This window comes from Temnothorax nylanderi, unplaced genomic scaffold (genome assembly GCF_030848795.1).
Source record: "Temnothorax nylanderi isolate EJ_2023f unplaced genomic scaffold, tnyl_v1.0 TNYL_tig0642_pilon, whole genome shotgun sequence".
Taxonomy (NCBI): Eukaryota; Metazoa; Arthropoda; class Insecta; order Hymenoptera; family Formicidae; genus Temnothorax; species Temnothorax nylanderi.
This window is the reverse complement of record NW_027249704.1, coordinates 26,032-47,775: the sequence shown is the minus strand read 5'-3', so window position 1 is coordinate 47,775 and position 21,744 is coordinate 26,032. Positions and strand designations below refer to the sequence as shown.

Here is a 21,744-nt window from a genome sequence, read left to right as displayed (position 1 = left end):
TCAAAATCACAGCACGTGCCGCACACGAGGCAGTGAAGATGGTTGGAAACTGGTAGAGAGGTAGTGTGTAATGTAATCGGATGCGATAAACTGCGTCGGCTCTTCAATCAATCCGCGAATTTGCGCGAATTCGCATCGACGTCGACGGTCGAGATATGGACGCCACCAAGAAGTTCGACAACCCAAATCCGCGGGTGTCCGCGAATCCGATCAGTAAACTGTTCTTCTGGTGAGTCGCTTTGCGTGAATTGCGCGTCGATGCCGTCGATCGATACAGTTAGACGTGCCATGTGTTTCGCGAATATTTATATCGATTGTCTTTAAACTTTGACGAACGCAACAAACGAGCAACAATCGCGTACGTGTGATTGCGAGGAGAAGGTCATCTTCTTCTTCTGATGGTATGGCACTCGATCCCTCCAGGGATTGATATGGCCATCGACTTGTAAGGTCAAGTCTTCGTATCGCGATATCTCAAGGGCCGCTCGAGATTGTGAGATTTTCAGATAGAGACGATTCATTTTTCCTCTTTTTCTTTTCACGTTGGAGAGAAAAAAGAGAAAAGATGAACTGTGCAAAAAGTTCAGCTAAAAAAAACAGACCTATAGTGGAAGGACATAAGTTAGATAGGACCATAACATTTTTCAAGTAACGATAGATATATATATATATATATATATATATATATATATCAAGCAACGGATATATCTTATCTATAGTAAACAAACTGTCTTTTCGCTCTCAGTCGAAATCAGCTGGGAATTGCTAGCTAAACTGATAACAGTGTAACTTATATGTCTTACAAACATATGTACACGAATGGGACTTTCAAAGTATAATATGTTATATTCTAGATTATGTATGTATCACCCTGATAATATATATTCGCACTTTTAATGGCGTTTATTGTTAGCATGCTTTAACAGAACATTATTAGATTTGGCTGCACTAGTTAGAGTTTATCTTTTTCTTCCCAATGTGGAGTAAGAAAGATAAACTCTGAACTAGCGCAAGTTCAGCAATAGAAAACAGACCCATAGATATACGTTTTGTCGTAAAAACATATCTAACACATAAAAGCGAATGAATTCTGGTATGTAAACATGCTACATTGTTTAATTATGCAAACATGTTACATAATTTCTTATTATGTTAAGGTGGTTGGTGGAAATATTCTGGTACGGGAAGGGCCATGACTTGGAAATGAAAGATGTGTATAATGTTATGTCAGCTGACGGCAGCGAGCTTTTGGGAAACAAGCTGGAAAAGTAAATAATTTTATTCTTAATATGAATTTTTATATTAAGATCACATCGATGATCGGCTTATAGCGTTAATAAGTGATTGATAATATTATCGCCACTTTCCTAATATATAAATACCTTTCAGGAACTGGAAACGTGAGATGTACACTGCTAAGAAGGACGGCAGGAAACCAAAGTTTTTCACGGCTTTGAAGAAGACGTTTATATGGTCATTTTTTTATACTGGAGGATGGGTCTTATTTATGTGTTGTGTTTTGAGGTAGATAGATATAACGATTGTCATGTTATGACATGTGCTCTTAAGAATATGTTTTGCAGAATCGTGGAAACATATATTTTCGGTCTACTCATTTGGCATTTCGATCCAAGAGCTACGTCTACCCAGGAGACAGCATATCTCTACGCATCTGGTATGATTTTTATGATGATATTGTCAGTTCTAGTCAATCATCATGCGAATCTAAACATGATGGAAATTGGAATGCGAGCCAGAATAGCAAGCTCCTCTTTAATATACAGAAAGGTATTTGGCTAGTTAGCATCCTTTTGTACATTCTCTAAGAATCTTTTTAACTAGTTTTCTCTTTAGATATTGCGCTTATACAGTTCTACCGCCACCACTCCAGGACAAATCGTTAATCTGTTGTCAAATGACATGTCAAAATTTGAATGGCTGTTTATGACGTTACATTACATTTGGATCTTGCCTATACAAGTAGTCATCATTGCGTTTCTGATATGGCAGAGCGTCGGCGTCGCTTCGCTAGCCGGTGTAATTCTCTTAATAGTTCAAACTATTCCTCTTCAAGGTAACACAAAATTGTCGCAAACGTGTAAATGTCTAACGATTAAGTTACTAATTTTACGTACTTAACCAGGATACATAAGTAAATGGACCTCGAAGTTGCGTTTAAAAATCGCAGTAAGAACGGATGAGAGAGTACGTTTGATGTCCGAAATAATCAGGGGCATACAAGTTATTAAAATGTATACTTGGGAGAAACCATTTGAGGGGCTAGTTAATCGCGCAAGAAAGTTTGTATTTCGACTTTATCAGTCTCATTATTATCGCGAAGAAATTTAATATGATGAGCGCATTATTTTATCTAGATACGAAATTGATGTTCTCACGCTAATATCGTATCTAAGAGGCTTTAACTTCGCCACATATGTGTTCACGGAAAGAACAACGTTATATTTTACAATTATGGCCTATGTACTCTACGGATATTCTATATCCGCCGATAAAGTATTTTCAGTGGCACGGTATTTCAATATTCTTCAACTCACCATGGCGATATGGTTTCCTATGGCTATAGCGGCTGCTGCCGAGGCATCGGTCTCCATAAAGAGAATCGAGGTAAAATTAACTTTACCATAACTTTACCAAGCTAACAAAAATACGACTCTAAAGTTAAAAAGATACATTGATTGCATGCGTTATGTAATTATTATGTTAACTGACAATGAGATATTGTGTACTGAGAAGATATCGTCTATTGAGATATTGTCTACTGAGGTACTTATATTAGTAGATAAAAGTCGCGTAAAACATTTATCACGATATAATAGACAGTCAATAATTAGCTTGTATGTTATTAATAGGACTTTCTGTTATTGAACGAGAATGTTCCACTGACACAGCCTGCATTAACTGCCAAAGAAACAAGTATTTTAATGAAAAACGTTAGCGCTTCATGGACAACCACTGCAATTGTAAACACATTACACAATATCAACATTCAAATTAAAGACAGCAAACTTTACGCTATCGTTGGTCCTGTAGGCGCAGGAAAGGTACTTTCTACAACCGTATTGAATGTTTTGCGTGTAATGTTTTATACTAAGAGAGTATTTAATATTCCCCTTTTAAAATCTTTTTATATATGTTTAACTTTCAGAGTTCTTTCCTGCAAACGATTTTAGGCGAACTGAAATTGACACAAGGCCAAATACACATAGATGGTAAAATATCGTATGCCAGTCAAGAATCTTGGCTGTTTGCAGGCACAGTGCAAAGTAACATTCTGTTCGGCCAGCCTTATGATAAAGATAGATATCAGAATGTTGTAAACGTATGCGCTCTTACGAGAGATTTCGAACAACTTCCGTACGGCGATAAGACTTTAGTCGGTGATAGAGGTATGGCGCTCAGTGGTGGACAGCGTGCAAGAATTAATTTGGCGAGGTAAATTCGCATCTACTTGCCAAGTGTTCTGTATTCTAATATATAAGTGTTCTATATTCTAATATAACTTGCTGTTTACAGAGCTGTCTATAGAGACGTCGATATTTATCTTTTCGACGATTCTTTATCAGCTGTTGACACTCACGTTGGCAGGCATTTATTTAACGAGTGCATGAATAATTACTTGCAAAATAAGACAAGAATTCTTGTAACTCATCAATTGCAGTACTTGAAACAGTGCGACTATATCATTATTTTTAATAATGTACGTAAATTATTACATTAGATATGTATATAAGTATAATCATATGTGTGTGTGATCGTATAATCTATGAATATATTTATATATTATTTATAAATATATAAAATCTCTAATTACGTGGATTTTTCCGAAAAGGGTCAAATTGAAGATGAAGGCACATTTACGGCCCTTCAAGAAAAACGTGTGACCTTTTTGGAAATATTAAAGAGAGACGAAGAAGTTAGCGAAAAGACGAAGGAATCGTTAAAAATTGATACAGGTCTCACATCTGACATAAAAATTAAAAACGATAACGTTAATGATGAAGACACAGAGGAAGCCGAGCCTCAAGAAACTGAGGAGCTTCTGGCCAAGGGAAGTTTACCGAAATCGCTTTATTGGAAGTATCTTCGCAGCGGTGGTTCGAGCATCATGATTGCCAGTGTTCTATTTTGCACGATTTTGGGACAAATCGGAACTAACGGTGGCGACTACTGGGTCGGTTACTGGTACGTCTTTACTGGGTTGGTTACTGGTACGAGGATCTACGAAAATCTATTTCCGAAAGTCTATTTGTAATAAACTTTGCAGGACGACACAGGAAGAGATGCGTTTCAAAACTATGCGCGAACAACAGTATAGTACAGCGAACAACTTCACAATGTCTTCTTCCATGCCGAGATCTGCTAGACAAATAGAAAATACGTCAGAGATTAATAATACCGAATTTTTCACAACCACAGACTATTATAGGGAAGATATATCTAATGATACTATATCGTCACAAAATTTTACTCTTAATAACAGTTAGTATTTCCTAGTTTTCTACAATATTTCTAGTGTCGCAATTGAAATAGTAAATATTTTACTACTTCATTTCAAATCAAAATTAGATGAAAATTATAGATGGGGATATGTACTATCTTGACACGGATACGGCTTTATGGATTTACGGAGGTTTCATCATTATCAGCGTTGTGGTAACAACAATACGAAATCTAATTTTCTTTAAAATATGTATGAACGCCGGCAAGAATTTGCATAACTTCATGTTCTCGTGCGTACTTAAAGCGCCAATGTCGTTCTTTGATAACAACCCATCCGGTGAGTATGTTTGACTTAGTGACTGCCGGTGCAACGTAACGAGATGCAAATAGATAAAAATTACATTTTCCTAGGTCGAATTTTAAATCGTTTCTCGAAGGATGTTGGCGCGGTGGATGAAATACTGCCTAGTACCATGACAATGTCCATTCAAACGTTTGCGGTGATGATTGGAATTCTAGTGCAAGTACTTATCATCAATTGGTGGATCATATTCGCTGTAATCGTTATGTTCCTTCTATTTGGCATGATAAGAAGAGTTTACCTTCCATTAGCGCAAACCACGAAACGATTAGAAGGAATTGGTAAATTGATCTTTCCTTCGCCAGACAATTTGTAGCTACCTTTCGTGCTCCAAATCAACGTTTACTTAAATTTTCAGCGAAAAGCCCTGTCTTCTCGCATGTAAACTCCACATTGTCGGGTCTGACGACGATACGTTCTACTGGTGCCCAGGAGATGATTCGCAAACAATTCGACGAACATCAAGATTTACACACAAGCACTTACTCCCTAATTGTCGCAACTGGTACAGTGTTCGGTTTTACGCTGGACGCGGTGTCTATCGCATTCATTTCTGTCGTTACGTATAGTTTTGTTGCATTGGACAATGGTAATTCTTTGTTACAATTATTAATTATAGTGCGTTTATAATAATAGAATGTCTACAGAACTTTGCTTTTGCCAGGAAACATTTTCGCCGGGAATGTCGGTTTAGCAATTTCGCAAGTGCTCATTTTATGCAATATGGTGCAGTACGGAATGCGTCAAGCCACCGAGACGGTCACGCAGATGACGAGCGTAGAGAGAATAGTGCAATTTACCGAGCTCGAGAAAGAGGGCCCGTTTGAAAGTAACCCCACGGATAAACCGTCGAGCAATTGGCCCTCTAAGGGAGAAATCAAGTTCGATCGTGTTTATCTTCGATACTCCGAATCTGAGCCACCCGTTCTCAAGTCTCTAAGTTTCATCATCGAGTCTGGGATGAAAGTAATTACCATCGCGTTGCTTGTTGTACAATTGAAAAACCTATAAATAATCCCAAGTTATTCGAAACAACCACAATTACATCCTAAATTTATTCTAAATCGTTCTTTCGATGTAATCCTTCAGGTTGGAATCGTGGGTCGTACCGGAGCCGGGAAGTCGTCCCTGATCTCCGCTTTATTTCACATGGCGAAACTCGACGGCGCTATCTACATCGATAACGTTGACACGAAGAAGATCGGTCTTCACGACTTGAGAAACAAAATATCCATAATACCGCAAGAACCGGTGTTATTCTCCGCCACGCTTCGAGATAATCTCGATCCCTTTCACAAGTTCAACGATGCCGAAGTGTGGAATGCCTTGGAAGAGGTGACGTTGAAACAAATGGTGGACTCCTTGGACTATCGCGTCGAGCAGGGCGGCAGTAACTACAGCGTCGGACAGCGACAGCTGATTTGCCTAGCGCGTGCGATCTTACAGGACAATAAAATACTCGTACTCGACGAAGCTACCGCCAATGTAGATCCTACGACGGACGCGCTCATACAAACCACGATCCGAAAGAAGTTCGAGGACTGCACGGTATTGACGATAGCGCACAGATTGAACACGATAATGGATAGCGATAAAGTGCTGGTAATTGATCAGGGTCAAGTGTTGGAATTCGATCATCCATACATCTTGTTGCAAAACGAGCAAGGTCACTTCAACAGCATGGTACAAGAAACTGGGAAAGCGATGGCCGAACAGCTTAAACAATGCGCCAAAGAGGTAAATCCATTGTCATATAGCGAACATTGTCATATAGACAAATGGAGCAGAAAGAAGTTAAAAGGATATTTATGTGTAATTTCGTTTCATTTACAGGCTTATGAACAGCGTGGACTGACGTGATCTCGTCTGAAAATATCTTGTAACGTCTCTGTGTTGACAAGAGAACACTCATCTTTTTTCTACTTAATTTTAGTTCGTTCTATTTTCTATAGCAATATTTTTAGCGATAACTTACTAGACTTCAGTACTTATCATTCAAGTAACTCGTACTTATTTTTTATAAATATTTATATACTTTGCAAGTAATATTCCTGTTGGAAAGTACATTTATCATCTTCAATTCCTAGTTACAATCTACAGCTTTTATTACAATACTATACAATGTTAAACTTTTAGTACAGGAAACAAGAGAGTGATATGTTACTTGTTGATACTTGAACGATAATACCAATTTTTATATTACATATACTTGATGTCGAAAGAAATTATGAAAGGTACCTTTTTAATTAATGATTGAGATTTTATACACGAAATATAAATAAAAATTATACTGTAAAGAGATATATCACAACCCTTTCCTCTTACAAATAGTTGTATTTTCACGCGAGTATCCTTTAAAAATATCAAATTAACTGCACCACGCCAGACTTAACTAAGTGCGCTATGGCGCTGTACTGAATAATATGCTGTGAACCTTCCTCGAAGTCTATCTCCTCGTTCAGCATGCCAGGCAGGACTATCCCTGTAACCTTCTGATTGGCACGCAGGAACACGTGTGCCTGTAGATTGGGGTTAATGGTAAACTTGTTCGCCTCGAATCGCTGAAAATTCGGTGGCATATGCTGCAACGCCACCGTCTTGAAGAGCGTCTCCAGATTGGCCAGGTACTCCTTGGCGAAGCGTAACTCACCCGGCGTCAGATAGGCCTCTTCCAGGCTCCTGTTTGCCTCCTCCGACAGGATATGGATCGTGTAACGTTCGATCTTCTCCAGGCGTATTCGCAGGTAGCTGCTGATCAGGTATTTGATCCGATCGAGCTCCATCCGGTGGACCAACGCTCGCAGATCACTCTTGTCTAACCTCTTGATGTTCTCCTCCATGTGCGCGATCTGCTGCAGCATACAGTCCACCAGGTCGGACTGATGTGGCAGGATCTCCGGCGCGAATCTCTCGTTCATCCAGGCGTTCTCGATCTCCTGGAGCACAGTCTGCGCCGTCAGCTCCCCGACGTCGTCCCCGTCGTCCAGCAAGCTGTTCCCGAGGCTCTCTTCCATAGCTGTCGGTTACGGTGGCCGTTAAAAATATTCACGCGCGAGAAAAACGCATTTTATTTCTTTTTGGCGTACCTGTCGTGTCGATCCTCTTCGAGAATATCTGTTACAAATCATCACGATGCTATCGCCGATCCATTGTATACAATGTATATACGGCAGGATGCATGTGGCCAACCGCTGCGTTCTCGAGCCATTTTGAATCGCCTTCGAATTTCCCACACGTGATTGTCTCGAAGTTGTTAATTTCGATCTTATTATCGATCGCGTTTGAATTTAACCGCGCGGCGTCTTGTTCAGAATCGACAAGTTCAAAATTGTACTATTACATAATGTTTATATGGCAATGGCAATTAAAATATGAATATTTTACATTAATTTATATATATAATATACATAATTTATATTAATTAATTAAATATAAATTTATTATGTATAAATTATACATTAAATTGATTAAATTATAAAATGATATAAATTTGTTATAAATTACAAAAAATCTATTCAATGTAAAAAAACTTTATATATTAATTTCTTTTTATATACACATATTTCTATCTAATCTATATCCTTGAAATTGTAAAAAAGATTTATAATAATTATTATTCTTATATTAGAATTAGTGAGATATTAAAATAATTTGATTCTTCAACAATTAAAAAATTTGTTAAGACTACCAGGAATCGTCGATTTCGGTCAATCTGTATCAACGGTCGATTTATCACATTCTATTCTTGTTGCATCCTTATAAGGCTTCTGTGTTCGACACTCAAGGTACTCTCAAGGTATTCCCAAATCCTGCGTAATCTAATAGAGAACATCTTAAGGCTGTTTGGCGACTTAGAAAGATGTTGTATATACGTCGTAAACACGTAGGACCGCGATGCATATTTAAGCGCGGCACGTTGTCGCGGCGAACTTCGAGCCGCAACCGGTGGTGGACCGAACAGGGAACTCTACCTGCAAGCGTCTTCACGGAAAGACCGTTACAAGAAATCACGCCGACGATTATTTGGATTAGTTTGTTCACCACGGCAATTTTATCCAAGTAGTACGAACGCAGGTGAGCAGCGCGATTTACGTGCTTGTCCGATTTGTCCGGATCTATTTCTTCGACCGTGATTATCTACAATTAGGAAAACGTGAGAATTTGCTAACGCGAGATTTGCAAATAACTTGTTATCCTTGGTTTCGTTTTCAAATTCTTTTAAACGCTAGACAGTCAAGTGACTATATAAATGGTATAATCACATAAGAATATATTAATTAATATAAAGAGATCTCTCATATAGTTCATCATCATGTCTCTCGCGTCCGGACCGAGCCATGCAGCCTACACATGGGCGGCGCAAGGAGGCGGATTTGGTAATCAAACGGTGGTCGACAAGGTGCCGCCGGAGATGCTCCACTTGGTCGACGCTCACTGGTACCAATTCCCGCCGATGAACCCTCTGTGGCATGCGCTTCTCGGCTTCATCATCGGTGTCCTCGGCGTAATATCAGTAATCGGTAACGGCATGGTGGTATACATATTCACCACCACCAAGAGTCTCCGCACTCCAAGCAACCTGCTCGTCGTCAATCTCGCCATCTCCGACTTCCTCATGATGTTGGCCATGTCTCCAGCTATGGTGCGTACCGCGTACGTCATTCTTAGGCATTCGCGAACGAGATATGCGACAGGATCTATATATGTTTGATTAACGATACGGGCAGGTGATCAACTGCTATTACGAGACTTGGGTGCTAGGACCCTTGTTCTGTGAATTGTACGGCTTGGCGGGCTCCCTGTTCGGATGTGGCTCCATATGGACGATGACGATGATCGCTTTCGATAGGTACAATGTAATCGTCAAAGGTTTGTCTGCTAAGCCAATGTCCATTAACGGTGCCCTCATTCGCATATTCGGCGTCTGGCTCTTTTCGTTACTTTGGACAATCGCCCCGGTGTTCGGATGGAACCGGTGAGATGCAAAAATCTAAAATAATATTAAATATTCTTTATAAGAGTATTGTCATTAATGTATATTTTCTTCTTACAGCTACGTACCCGAGGGCAACATGACTGCCTGTGGTACCGATTACTTGAACAAGGACATGTTCTCCAGGTCGTACATCGTGATGTACAGCATGTTTTGCTACTTCATGCCGCTATTCCTCATCATCTACAGCTACTTCTTCATCATTCAGGCAGTCGCCGCTCACGAGAAGAACATGCGCGAGCAAGCGAAGAAGATGAACGTCGCTTCCCTGCGATCAGCCGAGAACCAGAACACCAGCGCCGAATGCAAACTGGCAAAGGCAAGGATTCTTGCCTTGTAGACTCTTTCGAATCGATCTATTCTCATTTACGCAGTCGCTATAACGACGTTACTAATTATAGGTAGCTCTCATGACCATTTCCCTGTGGTTCATGGCGTGGACTCCGTACCTAGTCATCAATTACGCGGGCATCTTCGAGACGACCAAGATCAGCCCGCTCTTCACGATCTGGGGCTCTCTCTTTGCCAAAGCCAACGCTGTATACAATCCCATTGTGTACGGCATCAGGTGAGTCGCGACAATTCCATTCTTTGAAATATACCATCATTTTTACAGATAGAATACGATAAATTAGATGATTGTTTCGCATATACTTCTAACGACGCTGATCTTTTCTTTGTATGATTCCAGCCATCCTAAGTACCGAGCTGCTCTCTTCCAGAGGTTCCCATCTCTGGCGTGTACCACCGAACCGGCGCCTGTGGCGGACACAATGTCTACGACTACCACGGTTACAGAAGGCGAAAAACCTGCCGCATAAAATAATGACGCTATACACATCGGTTTTTTGACAATGCAATAGATTTGCTAAATGGACGTAACGCCGTTGAGATATTGTTATATCAGTCATAAAGAAATATCGCATCATCGTCAAGCATGAGTTGTAAATAGCTGCATTAAATAACGCGTGCAAGAGATACGTCACCACCGAGAATGTATTTAACCGATTTTATATCCGTAAGAGAAATGTCGTACGATTAATTGTGGTCAAAGCGAGACCTAAGCCAAAGTTAAGCTCGATATGCGAAAAATTAACAACGAAAGATCGAGGGCTAAACAGTTTCATTATAGCTGTTAGTCTATGATACATTTTATAGTTCGGCTGCACCACGAGCCGAATTTCTCAAATGGCTCATAGCGCAGTTTGTAAATTTTATCATCTCTTGGAATACATGGTCATTTTGGAATTAGCAAACATATAATATTGTTAAATCTATTACATCGTCGTGAGATAAGACGATGATATCTGTATAATTAATTTTATAGAATTAAATAAATTCTGCATGCAAACATAACAAGATTTCTAATCGAATCATGAAAATTTTAAACATATATGTATGTACGTGCATCTAATATCGTGCATTATAATCTTTTTGTTACATTTTAAGATCCTAGGATAGGAGATCTTCTAGCTACATGCTCCCAAATGATTTATTGAATAACATTCTTCTGCCTACTACAATTGGCACTAAGTGCCTTCTATCATTCATCCCTGCAATATTTAACACTTGAAGTAAAAGTAAGGAACAAAAGAGAAGACTTAAAACCAAATGAGAATTTACCACGTACAGCATAGAGTTAGTCCACTAAAATTCTATATATGTAGCTTCTTACATAATCGGTTATCCGTAGTAGTTATTAAAGCTTTACAAGTTACAAATTTCCACAACGAGTTACATATTTATCACATAATATATCCAGTATTACTGATTCGTCAATTTCCTCAAGAACTATAATACTCTAATTATATTATATCACAATATTTAGAAATTATTACATTGCTCGGAATTACGTTGTGGTCGTAGATGATGTTTCTGCAGTTTTCGCAGCCGCGGATGGATCCTCGGTCGAGCCACATACAAAGAACGGTAACTTTTCCTTTAACGCTGCTCTATATTTTGGATGGCTACGCAAAATAAAATACAAGAACATTAATGCAATACAAGAACGTTAATGATTATATACAATATATCAGCTATTTAAAAATTTTATTTACCTAATTCCATAAACAATTGGATTATATATAGCGTTTGCCTTTGCAAAGAGGGATCCCCAAATGGTGGAAAGAGGACTAAGACCACCACCAAAAATACCGGTATAATTAATAACCAGATATGGTGTCCATGCCATGAACCACAAGGAAATGGTCATTAGAGCTACCTGTAATCAATCAAGCAGATGTCAATCTTGATTTTTTCAAATCATTTTTCCGACACTTAATATATTTATAATAATTTTGATATATCTCTCTTTCCATACTTTTGCCAGTTTTGCTTCTGCACTTATGTTTTGGTTATCTCCAGATCGCAAAGATTGAACATTCATTTTCTTCGCTTGTTCCCTCATTGCTTTTTCATGAGCAGCTACTGTCTGTTAGATTATAAAACACCATTTACAAACACCAAATCTTTTTTAATGCTGTAACGTACAAATGTACTTACCGAAACGATAAAGTAATAGCTATAAATTATAGTAAGGAGTGGCGTATAATATACAAATATCGAATACACTAAGATGTATGATTTAGAACTCCAATCCTTGGCGAGGAAATCTGTACCACAAGAGGTCATATTGCCTTCTGGCACATATCTAATCGTCACATTATAAAACATTACAATACTATGCGTTACAAAGTATAAGAAATTTTTTTTATAAATATAATTTTTTAGTTATTTTGATGTTATACCTGTTCCATCCTACCATAGGTAAAATCGTCCATACTGAAGCAAAGAGCCAGATTATTAAAATTTCGAGTAGCGCTTTCTTGATGGTGAGTGGTTTTCCCGCCATACCCTGAAGAGATTGATTCATGTTGGTTACTGTTCCCACTTGATGTATTAACATAGAAGCATATTACATACCTTCACTAAAACATTGTATCGGTCGAAAGCAATAGCAGTCATAGTCCATATTGAGGCGCATCCACATAAAGAGCCAACCATGGCATATATGTCGCACATTAATGGTCCTTAACGTAAAATTAATTTATACGTTATTTGCTACATGTACTTTATACACTTTATAAAAACAATATTAATATGATGAAAGAGGACGAAATTTGCATTACCTAATACCCAGGTCTCGTAGTAGCAGTTGACTACCATAGGAGGCGACATGATGATCATCATGATAAAGTCCGAAAAAGCCAAATTTACCACTAGAAGATTGCTCGGCGTTCTTAGGGAGGGTGTCATCAAGAATACATATACTACAACACCATTACCGGTCCATCCCATAAATCCTAATACAATCATTACAAGGCCTAAAATTTTGTGCCACATGGGATCCATGGGTGGATACTGATACCTGTAATTTCAGAGCTCAGTGAGATTGACTTTGCAAAAGCAAATGATATAGGAATATATTAATTGGTATGAAGAAATCAATAGTGACCAATGTGAATCGATCAAGTGCACCATATCCGGAGGCACTTTATCCACTACAGTTTGATTGTTGAAACCCATGAGTTGCCGCATAGCCCGGGGTCCGTTCGTCGTTGTTAGTATATCAGTAAACGCTATAGTGGAGGTTCCAGATAAAATGGTCGAGGTCAGATTTTCGGCACTTATTGTAACAAGGGATTCCATTTTCTGCAAACTATTGATAAAGAATTGGTAGGGAAGTTAGCAACCACTTAAAAGTACGATGCATAAAAGTCACAGATGTACATACTTCTTGACACTGGAATGTTCAAGGTACAACCGTCCTGCTGGATCTAGGTCTCGAGGCAACAAATTCAAGGCCCAGTTTGTAAAACATCAATAGTCTTTGATAAAGAATAGTAACTATAATGGTAACTGTGTCGTATTTACAGCACAAGTGTGAGAAGATTGAAGTTTTCTCTTATATACTTGACATACAGATCCTATAAAATTATCCAATTACATATGCAAATATGTATCCAACTGTCTTAGTAGAATATGTACGTATGTAATGCGTGTGTCACGCATATGTGATTACTGTCGCTTATTATTTGAGATGATCTGACTAGAGTGAAACTTTACAGGTGCAGAGTTTAAATGTGATTTAGATAACAAAGCTAAACTTATGTAGTTTCTACAGATAAAAATCTTTTTATTTATTTCTGGACATTATACTTATATCTATTTATATATATATATATTTTTTTTTTTTAAATATATTACACATTATATTTATAAATTGCCCCAAGTATGATTATGCAAATTACAAAAAGCCTCATTTTACTGCTCTTGAAATTCTGCGAATATGTTGACTACGACTTTCTTGCAGAGCCTCCTCTAGTTGTTGAGTCATATGAAGCAAGTTAGTCGGATCGGTTTGCAGCAGAACGTGTTCAATTTCCTCTGGATTATCAGGATTCTTCAGTGACAAATCTAGAGTGACGAGTGGCGCAACTTGTTTCAACAGGGATCTTGACGCAGTCTGTGACGCAGAATGATATAATTCAATTATAAATTGAAACGGAGGGGCAAAACGAGAGATACGGAGACTCTGCTACCTGTACTTCGAATCTCCATTCCATGTCGTGGTATCTGGGTAGTTTAAATCCAATCTCTTCGAGTGCGTCCGAGACTTCGTTCTTCTTAACGTTATACAATTTACTCAGTATCGCCTCCTTGTCCTCCGTGAAGCCTAAAGCGACCACGGAATCCCGGAAATCCTCCGCGCTCAGCTGCAAAACTCGAGTACATACATCAAACAACGCTCTTGTTACACAAACCGTCAATAGGGTCTCAACAGGTTACCTTGTGCTTGCAGCTCTCCAACAGGAGATTGACCAGACCCTCTACTGAGTTTTTAATAACGTCCAACTCGACATTCAACTTCTCTGAAACGAGCACGAAGCAGCTTGTACAGTAAACAATCGTCGTAACTGTCATTTTGTTAGTTTCTGCAAAATTAGCTACTTACGAGCGGCAGCGTTGTACACCTTGACGTTCGGGCCCTTCTGCAAATAATCCAGAGCCAGTTTGCAGAAATCCTGCAAAACTACGAGGAGAAAACGCGTTTTATACTTGACGTTTCTCTGCAAAACATAAAATTCATTCGTCGACAGACGACTCGATCGCTCGTACCTGGCGATGATTGTTCGGCTAGAAACAATACGTGCTTCTTATGATCCGGCTTCAACGTCAACAGCATTTTCGTTCTCGCTCGCCAGTTAAAATTCTTACTCAAAGCAAAACGAATATCGTGTGAAAATAGCTATCCGACGATGCTGGAATTACTTTCAAGACGGGCGGCACTACGTCGTCGCCATGTTGACCCTGGACGCCATTCACGTGTCGCCGGTGTCGCGCGAAGCGGGCCATTTCAATGTTCGTATGAATGTATGTACATACATACAATTAAAAACAATTACCCCTCTTACGTCCATTTTTAATGCAGATTTTTAATGTAATTTATCTTTTTCTAGTTCTAATGTCCATTTCCACCAATGCAGATTAACTTAATCTCTGTTTAACTTACTTTTTATGTTTTTTTATTTCTTAGAATTAGGGCGATATTCGTAATTTAATTTTATATTCAAGATTGTTTTAAATCTAGTCGCAGCTGGTCACAATTAATCACAGTTTTAATAGCTCCATCGTAAAAGATTACGCGATTAATCTCTGGTGTAAAAGACTAAACTTAATCGTTAGAAAGTAATCAGTCGTCTTATTAATCAATGTAAGGACCAATTCCGAAAGGGGGAATATTCTGGAAAGTTTATACAGCTTTTAATTTACATAAATTGCACTTGGACGATCGTCGTGACACATAGCCAAGATTTGTATTAATAATCGTCTATGGTATAAATGAAACAAACGCCATATTCGTGTACCAAATGATGAAACTATACGTAACAATGTCACTTAAGCGCTTATAATTATTAATTAGAATTATTAATTATACAACTGATAGTTCCACAAAGTCGCGGTCTGTACAACATTACGATTTCGGTTGATTTATCGACGTTTTAATTTGGGCCTGTTGAAACGCTTGCTGTAATTTATCTATCACGTCCCTCTGAGAGTCCAGCTTCTTGTCCAGGGTAGACATCAGGTCATCCACGCGTTTCCTGAAATTCGTTTCGTCACATGTAAATCCAAAAGCAGACTCAATGGGTATGATCTCTAATCGGCAAAACCTACAGCTCGGCCTTGATGTAATCCATGCGTTTGTCGACGTTCTGCTTGGCCTCGCACAACTCTTGCTTCACGAGCACAGGTCCTATCAGCTTGAACACGTCGTTCTCCTCCTTCAGAATGTCCAGCTCTTTCTTCACCATGATATTCTCGTTCAGCTGACCATCCAGTTGCTGCCTTTGGCTCAGCGCCTTGTTGTATTCTGCAAATGTAACAGACATATTAAAAATAATAAGCTAAATAATGAAAGAGAGAGAGAGAGAGAAAGAGAGAGAGAAAGAGAGAGAGAGAGAGAGAGAGAGAGAGAGAGAGAGAGAGAGAGAGAGAGAGAGAGAGAGAGAGAGAGAGAGAGAGAGAGAGAGAGAGAGAGAGAGAGAGAGAGAGAGAGAGAGAGAGAGAGAGAGAGAGAGAGAGAGAGAGAGAGAGAGAGAGAGAGAGAGAGAGAGAGAGGAGTGGTTTTACATTGCTTTCCAGAAAAATACTCGTGAAGGTTTCTTCTAACCTTTTTGGATCTGCCTTAGCGTGTCGGCCTCATTCTGTAGCTTCTTTTGAATTTCCTCCACCATGATTATCCGATATTTTTAACTGCGTCGAGAAACAAGCAGCGGTTTAATTTTATAAGACGCACCGTCAAGCCGTTCAATGACAACACCGAAAATTCGTGCGGAGATGCAATCTCAACAAGGACTTCGCAGTTCGCCGACGACGCCGACATAACCAAATTTGGTTCCTCGATCGTATCGCCTCGCGCGATTCGATTCGATTCGATACATCTCGATAGCTTTCCTTCAATCCGTGTATACAGGGTGTCCGAAATCAACCGAAGGTATCGGGTCATTCTAGATTAGAAGAAATAGAGGTAATTATAAATGGAATGATAAGCGGCCGCGTTTAATTTTAAAACATTTCTTAGAGAGAAATATACTTTAAGTATCTAGTAATTATTATAACTGTTATATTATTATGTCCGAGCATTTTCACGGCGTACATAGTGCGAGATTTAAATTCTTGCGCGCGTGAACTATATAATCCTGACTTTTAATTAATTAGTTGAATAACCTTTCCGTGTGTTGTATTTATTATTAAAATTATTAGGATATTTAAATATTTATGAAGTGTGAAATCAATCATAAATTGATGATTAATAAGACAGATGACAGCGCTCAATTTTAAATGAGCTATATAATAGTTGTTGTATTGTTATATGCGTAATTTAAATTTTCGCGCGCGTGAACCAATCCTAATTTTATTCCAGCCACCACTACGATTAATTGAATAATCTTTCAGTTATTTTTATTATTAATATTATAATAATTAATTATTAATATTATAAGAATTATTTAAATAGTCCGTAGATAACTAGGAGTAATCTTTATGTTTTTATTGTTTAATTGTAAGTATAATAAGGATCTGTAATTGATAAAATTGAATTGGCTCTGGCATTGTCTATATATTATTGACATCCAAAATTCTCCGTGAATCTTTAAAAGATTTAATTCATTCTTTATGTTCGACAAGCTCCTTTTTTTGAAGATAAGATATTGTTGCAGACGCAACTTTACATGTTATTTGCGCAAATTCTCGTCACGAGTTTACGCACATATTTCGTAAATATGACAGGCGTTTTGTTATCTGGGGATCCCTCGCAATATATCATATAAGCAAACCCCTCTTATGCACTTGCTGACATTTCAGCGATGTGATTATTCCGTGAATTTAAAATGTATAAATTTCCCCATTCATCCTCGCGAACTTACGTGAATGCGAAATGCAAAATGAAGACACCGTCTCGCGATATGCGCTTTGCGTGAAATCCTGCACGATTTTGTCGTTTTCGATTTCGGCATTTATCAGGGCATTCGTGTATTTCGTTAAAGTATACGATCGTCGAAGCGTTTGCCAATAAAAATTGTCCTGTTCAATAAAACTTCAATTTAATTCGATCGACGTGCGGTGCGAAGATACGCGTGACGTATATCGCGCCGTTAATATATCGTTAAATAATAACATCAAAGGCAGATCGAGTCGAAATAAATGTTTGTCCGTGCGACACTTTGTCATTTTTATTGCCGCATAATGTCGGAAATAAAAGTGAGTCGCAAAAGGAAGAGATGTACGCGGTGGCAGTTTATATTGTTGATCGTTCGCCGCAACAATATTGATACCGTAAAATATACTTCCGCAAATTTTCCGCGCTCGCTGAACAGTTTGCACAGCCGCCAGCAATGTTGCAAATGTCAGTACTTATTTGCGTATAAAGGTGTAAAACGTACTTGTGTACGTATAAAAGTTTGCTAATAATTGCGAGATCCCTCATCCTGCGTCTATCAGCTTCCCTTCGTCGATTCGCCAATATCCTATTTTGCGCACGATGAGGGCGGTTTTTACGATACTTGCAATTTTTCTTGTACAATGCGCGTATTTACGTGCCGAGCCTAAACCAGGAATCGTGGAGGGTATAGGCGACATTTTAAACTCAGATTCCTGTATCCTCGGCGTTAAATCGGTATCGGTGTTTCTGTACAACAGGTAAAAAAGGCGCGAATGTCCATTGTCAACTCGTTCGTTGGCGCCGATTATATCTATCATTTTTTCAGTAAATTCGAAGGCAAAAATATTAGCACAAAGGAGATCTGCAATAATATCGACCCATCGAAACAGGTCGCCTTTGTAACCCATGGCTTTCTCAGTTCTGGAAACACGACTAATTTCCGAGAGCTGTCCTCACAATTGGAACAGGTAGATACTATATATTCGCATGAGTAATTGGAATGAAAATATAACGCCCCTAAAAAAGACAAAATTCTTATTTCAATAGAAAAGTATCGTAAAACGTAGTGAAGAGTAGACAAGAATTGATAAAGTAACTTCTTGATGAAATTGATGAATTCTTGACGTTGTCAGAAATTTAATAAAATAATTTACTATTTTTACAGAAAGGCTACACGGTATTTGCGATGGATTGGTCTCAAGGAGCCTGTACTAATGGGATACCTATTATCAAGTTCGCGGGATATCCCGCGGCAGTGAAGAACACTCGTGAGATGGGTGAACTCATAGCAAGGTATGATTACTAAAAAAAAAGACTGATATGTAATATTAAATAAAACAATATTTATGATTAAGATATTCCTTTCATGACACCAAAGTCTTAAGAATTAACTGATTTTTTGGTACGAGAAAGTTAAAATGCATATCTTTACGCTAGAAAAAAATTAAACCACATTACCGAACATATAAAGAAGAATTATGACTTTGAAAATTCGATATTTATATGTGACGTTATCGAAAAAGTCTATTTTCCACATTTCAATGTAATAATTTGTTTATCAAATATCTTAAGATATTAAATATTAACTGCGCTACATATTCGCTAAACTCTATACTTTCGATAGTGCCGATAAAAATACAGAGTCACCGAATATTTAAACAAAATATTTATGTTAAAAGTTGACTTGAAATGTGGTTTATAGATGAATATTTTTAATGGCGACTTTCAAGGAATTATTTGGCAACGCTGCAAGCTGTGCGCTCATGTCACACTTCAGTTCATCACATACGGTTTATTATCAACTATTTATTATATTTATATTTTGAGTGCGCTGCTTCACTTTTATTTTCACAAATTGTCCCTTATTTTTGCCCACATTACTCCTCACTTTATGTTTCTTATCATTCATTATTATTATAAAATCTCTCTTTGATAAAAAGAAAATGTCACAATATTCTTTGATTAATGAAATTGACACTTACATTGACACTTTTGTTATCAACTTCACATTTTACAATCGGCGCCCTGAAAAGCGCAGTGTTGCCATATTATTCTGACAGTAAAATTTACCGAAAAATGAAAAATTTCTAAATACACATCATATTTTCACTTTTTTCTTATAATTAAACATAATAATCAATTATAACTTGATTTTATATAAGTTTAATGCAATATACAAGAGTTTGCTGAGGCCCTGCTTAAGCGCCTACAAAATACGCTCCTCCGTGAAAGGAATACCTTAACATACATAATATAGCTAATATATAATGTCAAATAAATGTAGTATTCGAAAAATTAAATTTTACGTGTATTGAAGATGTGATGTCCACGGATTCATATATTCGATTAAATTTTCGGTAAATATTGAATATAACGGCCTTCCTCCCCCCGATTCCTTTGAAAATTTCAAATTTTATGTATTTTGAATCGTAAAAAAGATTCTGAGAAGGAAAATCGTCGCTTATGCTCCGTTTGTTTATAATTAAATAAAGCAGAGAATACTCTGTATTTATGTTTTCTACTATTCTCTGCTTTAACAAAGATTATTTTTTTTAAATATATAATTAAATAAAGTTGTAGATAACATAATATGATCTAATTGAACTAAGAAGCGAAATATATATATATATATATATATATATATATATATATATACACATAAATTATCGTTTCAGTTGTCATTTCCTTACTTACCGTAATATTTTAAGTATTAATTATAATGAGCGACAGTTTTCCTTCTCAGAATTTCTTTTACCACCCAAAATATACAAAATTTGCAAATTTTAAAGTAATCGGAGAGAGGGGAGTTATATTCAATATTTACCGAATTTTCTCTTGCAGCTATGTAAAGACCTGTGTCAAGGACTGTGGTGTTCCGGTGAAAAACATCATATTCATCGGCCACAGTCTTGGCGCGCACGTGTCCGGCTTTGCCGCAAAAGAGGTAGACAAAATGGGCCTGGGCAAGATAAAGCTCATCATTGCCGCCGATCCCGCAAAGCCATTGTTCGGTAGGAAAAAATGCGATGATAGGTTGTGTAAGTCGGATGCCGGTTGTGTAAAAGTTTTTCACACGTCGACTCTCGGGATATCGTATCGTATAGGTCACCTGGACTTACAGTTCAATAATGGAAATATGCAACCAGGATGTGGTGAGAAATCAATTGCATCTAATTATTGCGTACGGAGAGACGTTGAATGTTGCTAAAATGACAGGAAAGAAACGATAATTTGTAAATGAAACAAATTCGCGTTTTAGGCGTGGACGTCAGTTGCTCACACAGCCGATCTATCAGTTATATAACCGATTCGTTGAAAGATAATTGCACATTCCCTGGTGTTCCTTTGAAGTAAGTTCCTTCCTTCTGCATATGCTTCAGCTTAGCTCAATTCAACTTTCATGAGTTTTTCCTGAAAAGTCTCAAATTATTACACATATTTATAATAATTCTTTAATTCCTTTTTCTTTTATTTTCAGGAATAAGCTATTACCATTCCAAAGGTATAAATAAGATGTTACTTGGGATTATTTATGTACAGATTCTTTCTGTTATTTTGTGATTGTTGTACTATTCATTATACGACTTGATTTTTTTTTCAGCTCACCTCCTTATCCTAGTTCTAACACAACGGATTGTATTGTAATAAACCACAATAATATATTGGACGCCAGTTGTTCCACGAAGGGACAATTCTACGTATTCGTTGAAAAGGATTCCTCCTGTACACAGAAAACTTTCAGCTGCAAGCAGCAATAACAGCAGCATATTTAATTTGAAACATTAATCTCATTCTGATATAAATAAAATTTTACAATGGACAATTGTAAATAAGCAATTAAATTAAATCGTTTGACCAGCATGCAAATCTTTCTTTCTCAAAATCCTTGAGCCATTACTGATGAAAGAAAACGAACACCTGTAATTTATAAAGTTTAATAAAACTAAGTGAATGGAAAATTGATAAAGGAAAAGACGAAAATAGGAC

At 37.7% G+C, this 21,744-nt stretch overlaps 7 protein-coding genes across 8 annotated transcripts; 3 read left to right on the top strand and 4 right to left on the bottom strand.

The window, feature by feature from the left end:
• The first annotated feature begins 12 nt into the window (after positions 1 to 12).
• LOC139784550 (ATP-binding cassette sub-family C member 4) lies at positions 13 to 7,125 on the top strand. The gene is made up of 18 exons (XM_071723734.1): positions 13 to 229; positions 1,158 to 1,268; positions 1,390 to 1,524; positions 1,584 to 1,788; positions 1,855 to 2,074; positions 2,144 to 2,300; positions 2,376 to 2,625; positions 2,871 to 3,062; positions 3,167 to 3,453; positions 3,535 to 3,718; positions 3,851 to 4,203; positions 4,286 to 4,500; positions 4,601 to 4,798; positions 4,873 to 5,103; positions 5,181 to 5,411; positions 5,487 to 5,788; positions 5,912 to 6,559; positions 6,656 to 7,125. The coding sequence occupies exons 1-18, from the start codon at positions 156 to 158 to the stop codon at positions 6,680 to 6,682; spliced, it is 4,020 nt and encodes a 1,339-aa protein (XP_071579835.1). The 5' UTR covers positions 13 to 155; the 3' UTR covers positions 6,683 to 7,125.
• Sld5 (DNA replication complex GINS protein SLD5) lies at positions 6,613 to 8,050 on the bottom strand. Its single transcript, XM_071723739.1, has 2 exons — positions 7,909 to 8,050; positions 6,613 to 7,838 (listed from the first exon to the last, which is right to left on the bottom strand). The coding sequence occupies exon 2, from the start codon at positions 7,834 to 7,836 to the stop codon at positions 7,186 to 7,188; it is 651 nt and encodes a 216-aa protein (XP_071579840.1). The 5' UTR covers positions 7,837 to 7,838; positions 7,909 to 8,050; the 3' UTR covers positions 6,613 to 7,185.
• A 707-nt stretch (positions 8,051 to 8,757) lies between these two features.
• On the top strand, positions 8,758 to 11,174 carry Lop1 (long wavelength sensitive opsin 1). 2 transcript variants are annotated; one of them, XM_071723737.1, is made up of 6 exons: positions 8,758 to 8,896; positions 9,126 to 9,464; positions 9,550 to 9,797; positions 9,876 to 10,134; positions 10,217 to 10,383; positions 10,507 to 11,174. In XM_071723737.1, the coding sequence occupies exons 2-6, from the start codon at positions 9,135 to 9,137 to the stop codon at positions 10,634 to 10,636; spliced, it is 1,134 nt and encodes a 377-aa protein (XP_071579838.1). In that variant the 5' UTR covers positions 8,758 to 8,896; positions 9,126 to 9,134; the 3' UTR covers positions 10,637 to 11,174. The 2 variants fall into 2 exon arrangements, with proteins under 2 accessions (XP_071579838.1, XP_071579839.1); XM_071723738.1 differs by having other exon boundaries at positions 8,765 to 8,896; positions 9,111 to 9,464.
• Positions 11,175 to 11,289: 115 nt separating this feature from the next.
• Positions 11,290 to 13,778, bottom strand: Lop2 (long wavelength sensitive opsin 2). Its single transcript, XM_071723736.1, has 9 exons — positions 13,549 to 13,778; positions 13,270 to 13,473; positions 12,944 to 13,182; positions 12,738 to 12,844; positions 12,563 to 12,669; positions 12,318 to 12,465; positions 12,136 to 12,246; positions 11,873 to 12,036; positions 11,290 to 11,782 (listed from the first exon to the last, which is right to left on the bottom strand). The coding sequence occupies exons 2-9, from the start codon at positions 13,461 to 13,463 to the stop codon at positions 11,665 to 11,667; spliced, it is 1,188 nt and encodes a 395-aa protein (XP_071579837.1). The 5' UTR covers positions 13,464 to 13,473; positions 13,549 to 13,778; the 3' UTR covers positions 11,290 to 11,664.
• A 143-nt stretch (positions 13,779 to 13,921) lies between these two features.
• LOC139784554 (COMM domain-containing protein 2-like) lies at positions 13,922 to 15,140 on the bottom strand. Its single transcript, XM_071723740.1, has 5 exons — positions 14,934 to 15,140; positions 14,770 to 14,847; positions 14,604 to 14,686; positions 14,357 to 14,530; positions 13,922 to 14,280 (listed from the first exon to the last, which is right to left on the bottom strand). Exons 1-5 carry the CDS (start codon positions 14,998 to 15,000, stop codon positions 14,074 to 14,076), a joined length of 609 nt encoding a protein of 202 aa, XP_071579841.1. The 5' UTR covers positions 15,001 to 15,140; the 3' UTR covers positions 13,922 to 14,073.
• Positions 15,141 to 15,496: 356 nt separating this feature from the next.
• On the bottom strand, positions 15,497 to 16,718 carry Pfdn6 (prefoldin 6). Its single transcript, XM_071723741.1, has 3 exons — positions 16,489 to 16,718; positions 15,993 to 16,188; positions 15,497 to 15,919 (listed from the first exon to the last, which is right to left on the bottom strand). Exons 1-3 carry the CDS (start codon positions 16,550 to 16,552, stop codon positions 15,790 to 15,792), a joined length of 390 nt encoding a protein of 129 aa, XP_071579842.1. The 5' UTR covers positions 16,553 to 16,718; the 3' UTR covers positions 15,497 to 15,789.
• Positions 16,719 to 18,158: 1,440 nt separating this feature from the next.
• On the top strand, positions 18,159 to 21,618 carry LOC139784559 (phospholipase A1-like). The gene is made up of 7 exons (XM_071723750.1): positions 18,159 to 18,515; positions 18,584 to 18,725; positions 18,923 to 19,050; positions 20,599 to 20,909; positions 21,017 to 21,107; positions 21,236 to 21,259; positions 21,359 to 21,618. Exons 1-7 carry the CDS (start codon positions 18,358 to 18,360, stop codon positions 21,513 to 21,515), a joined length of 1,011 nt encoding a protein of 336 aa, XP_071579851.1. The 5' UTR covers positions 18,159 to 18,357; the 3' UTR covers positions 21,516 to 21,618.
• The last annotated feature ends 126 nt before the right edge of the window (positions 21,619 to 21,744 follow it).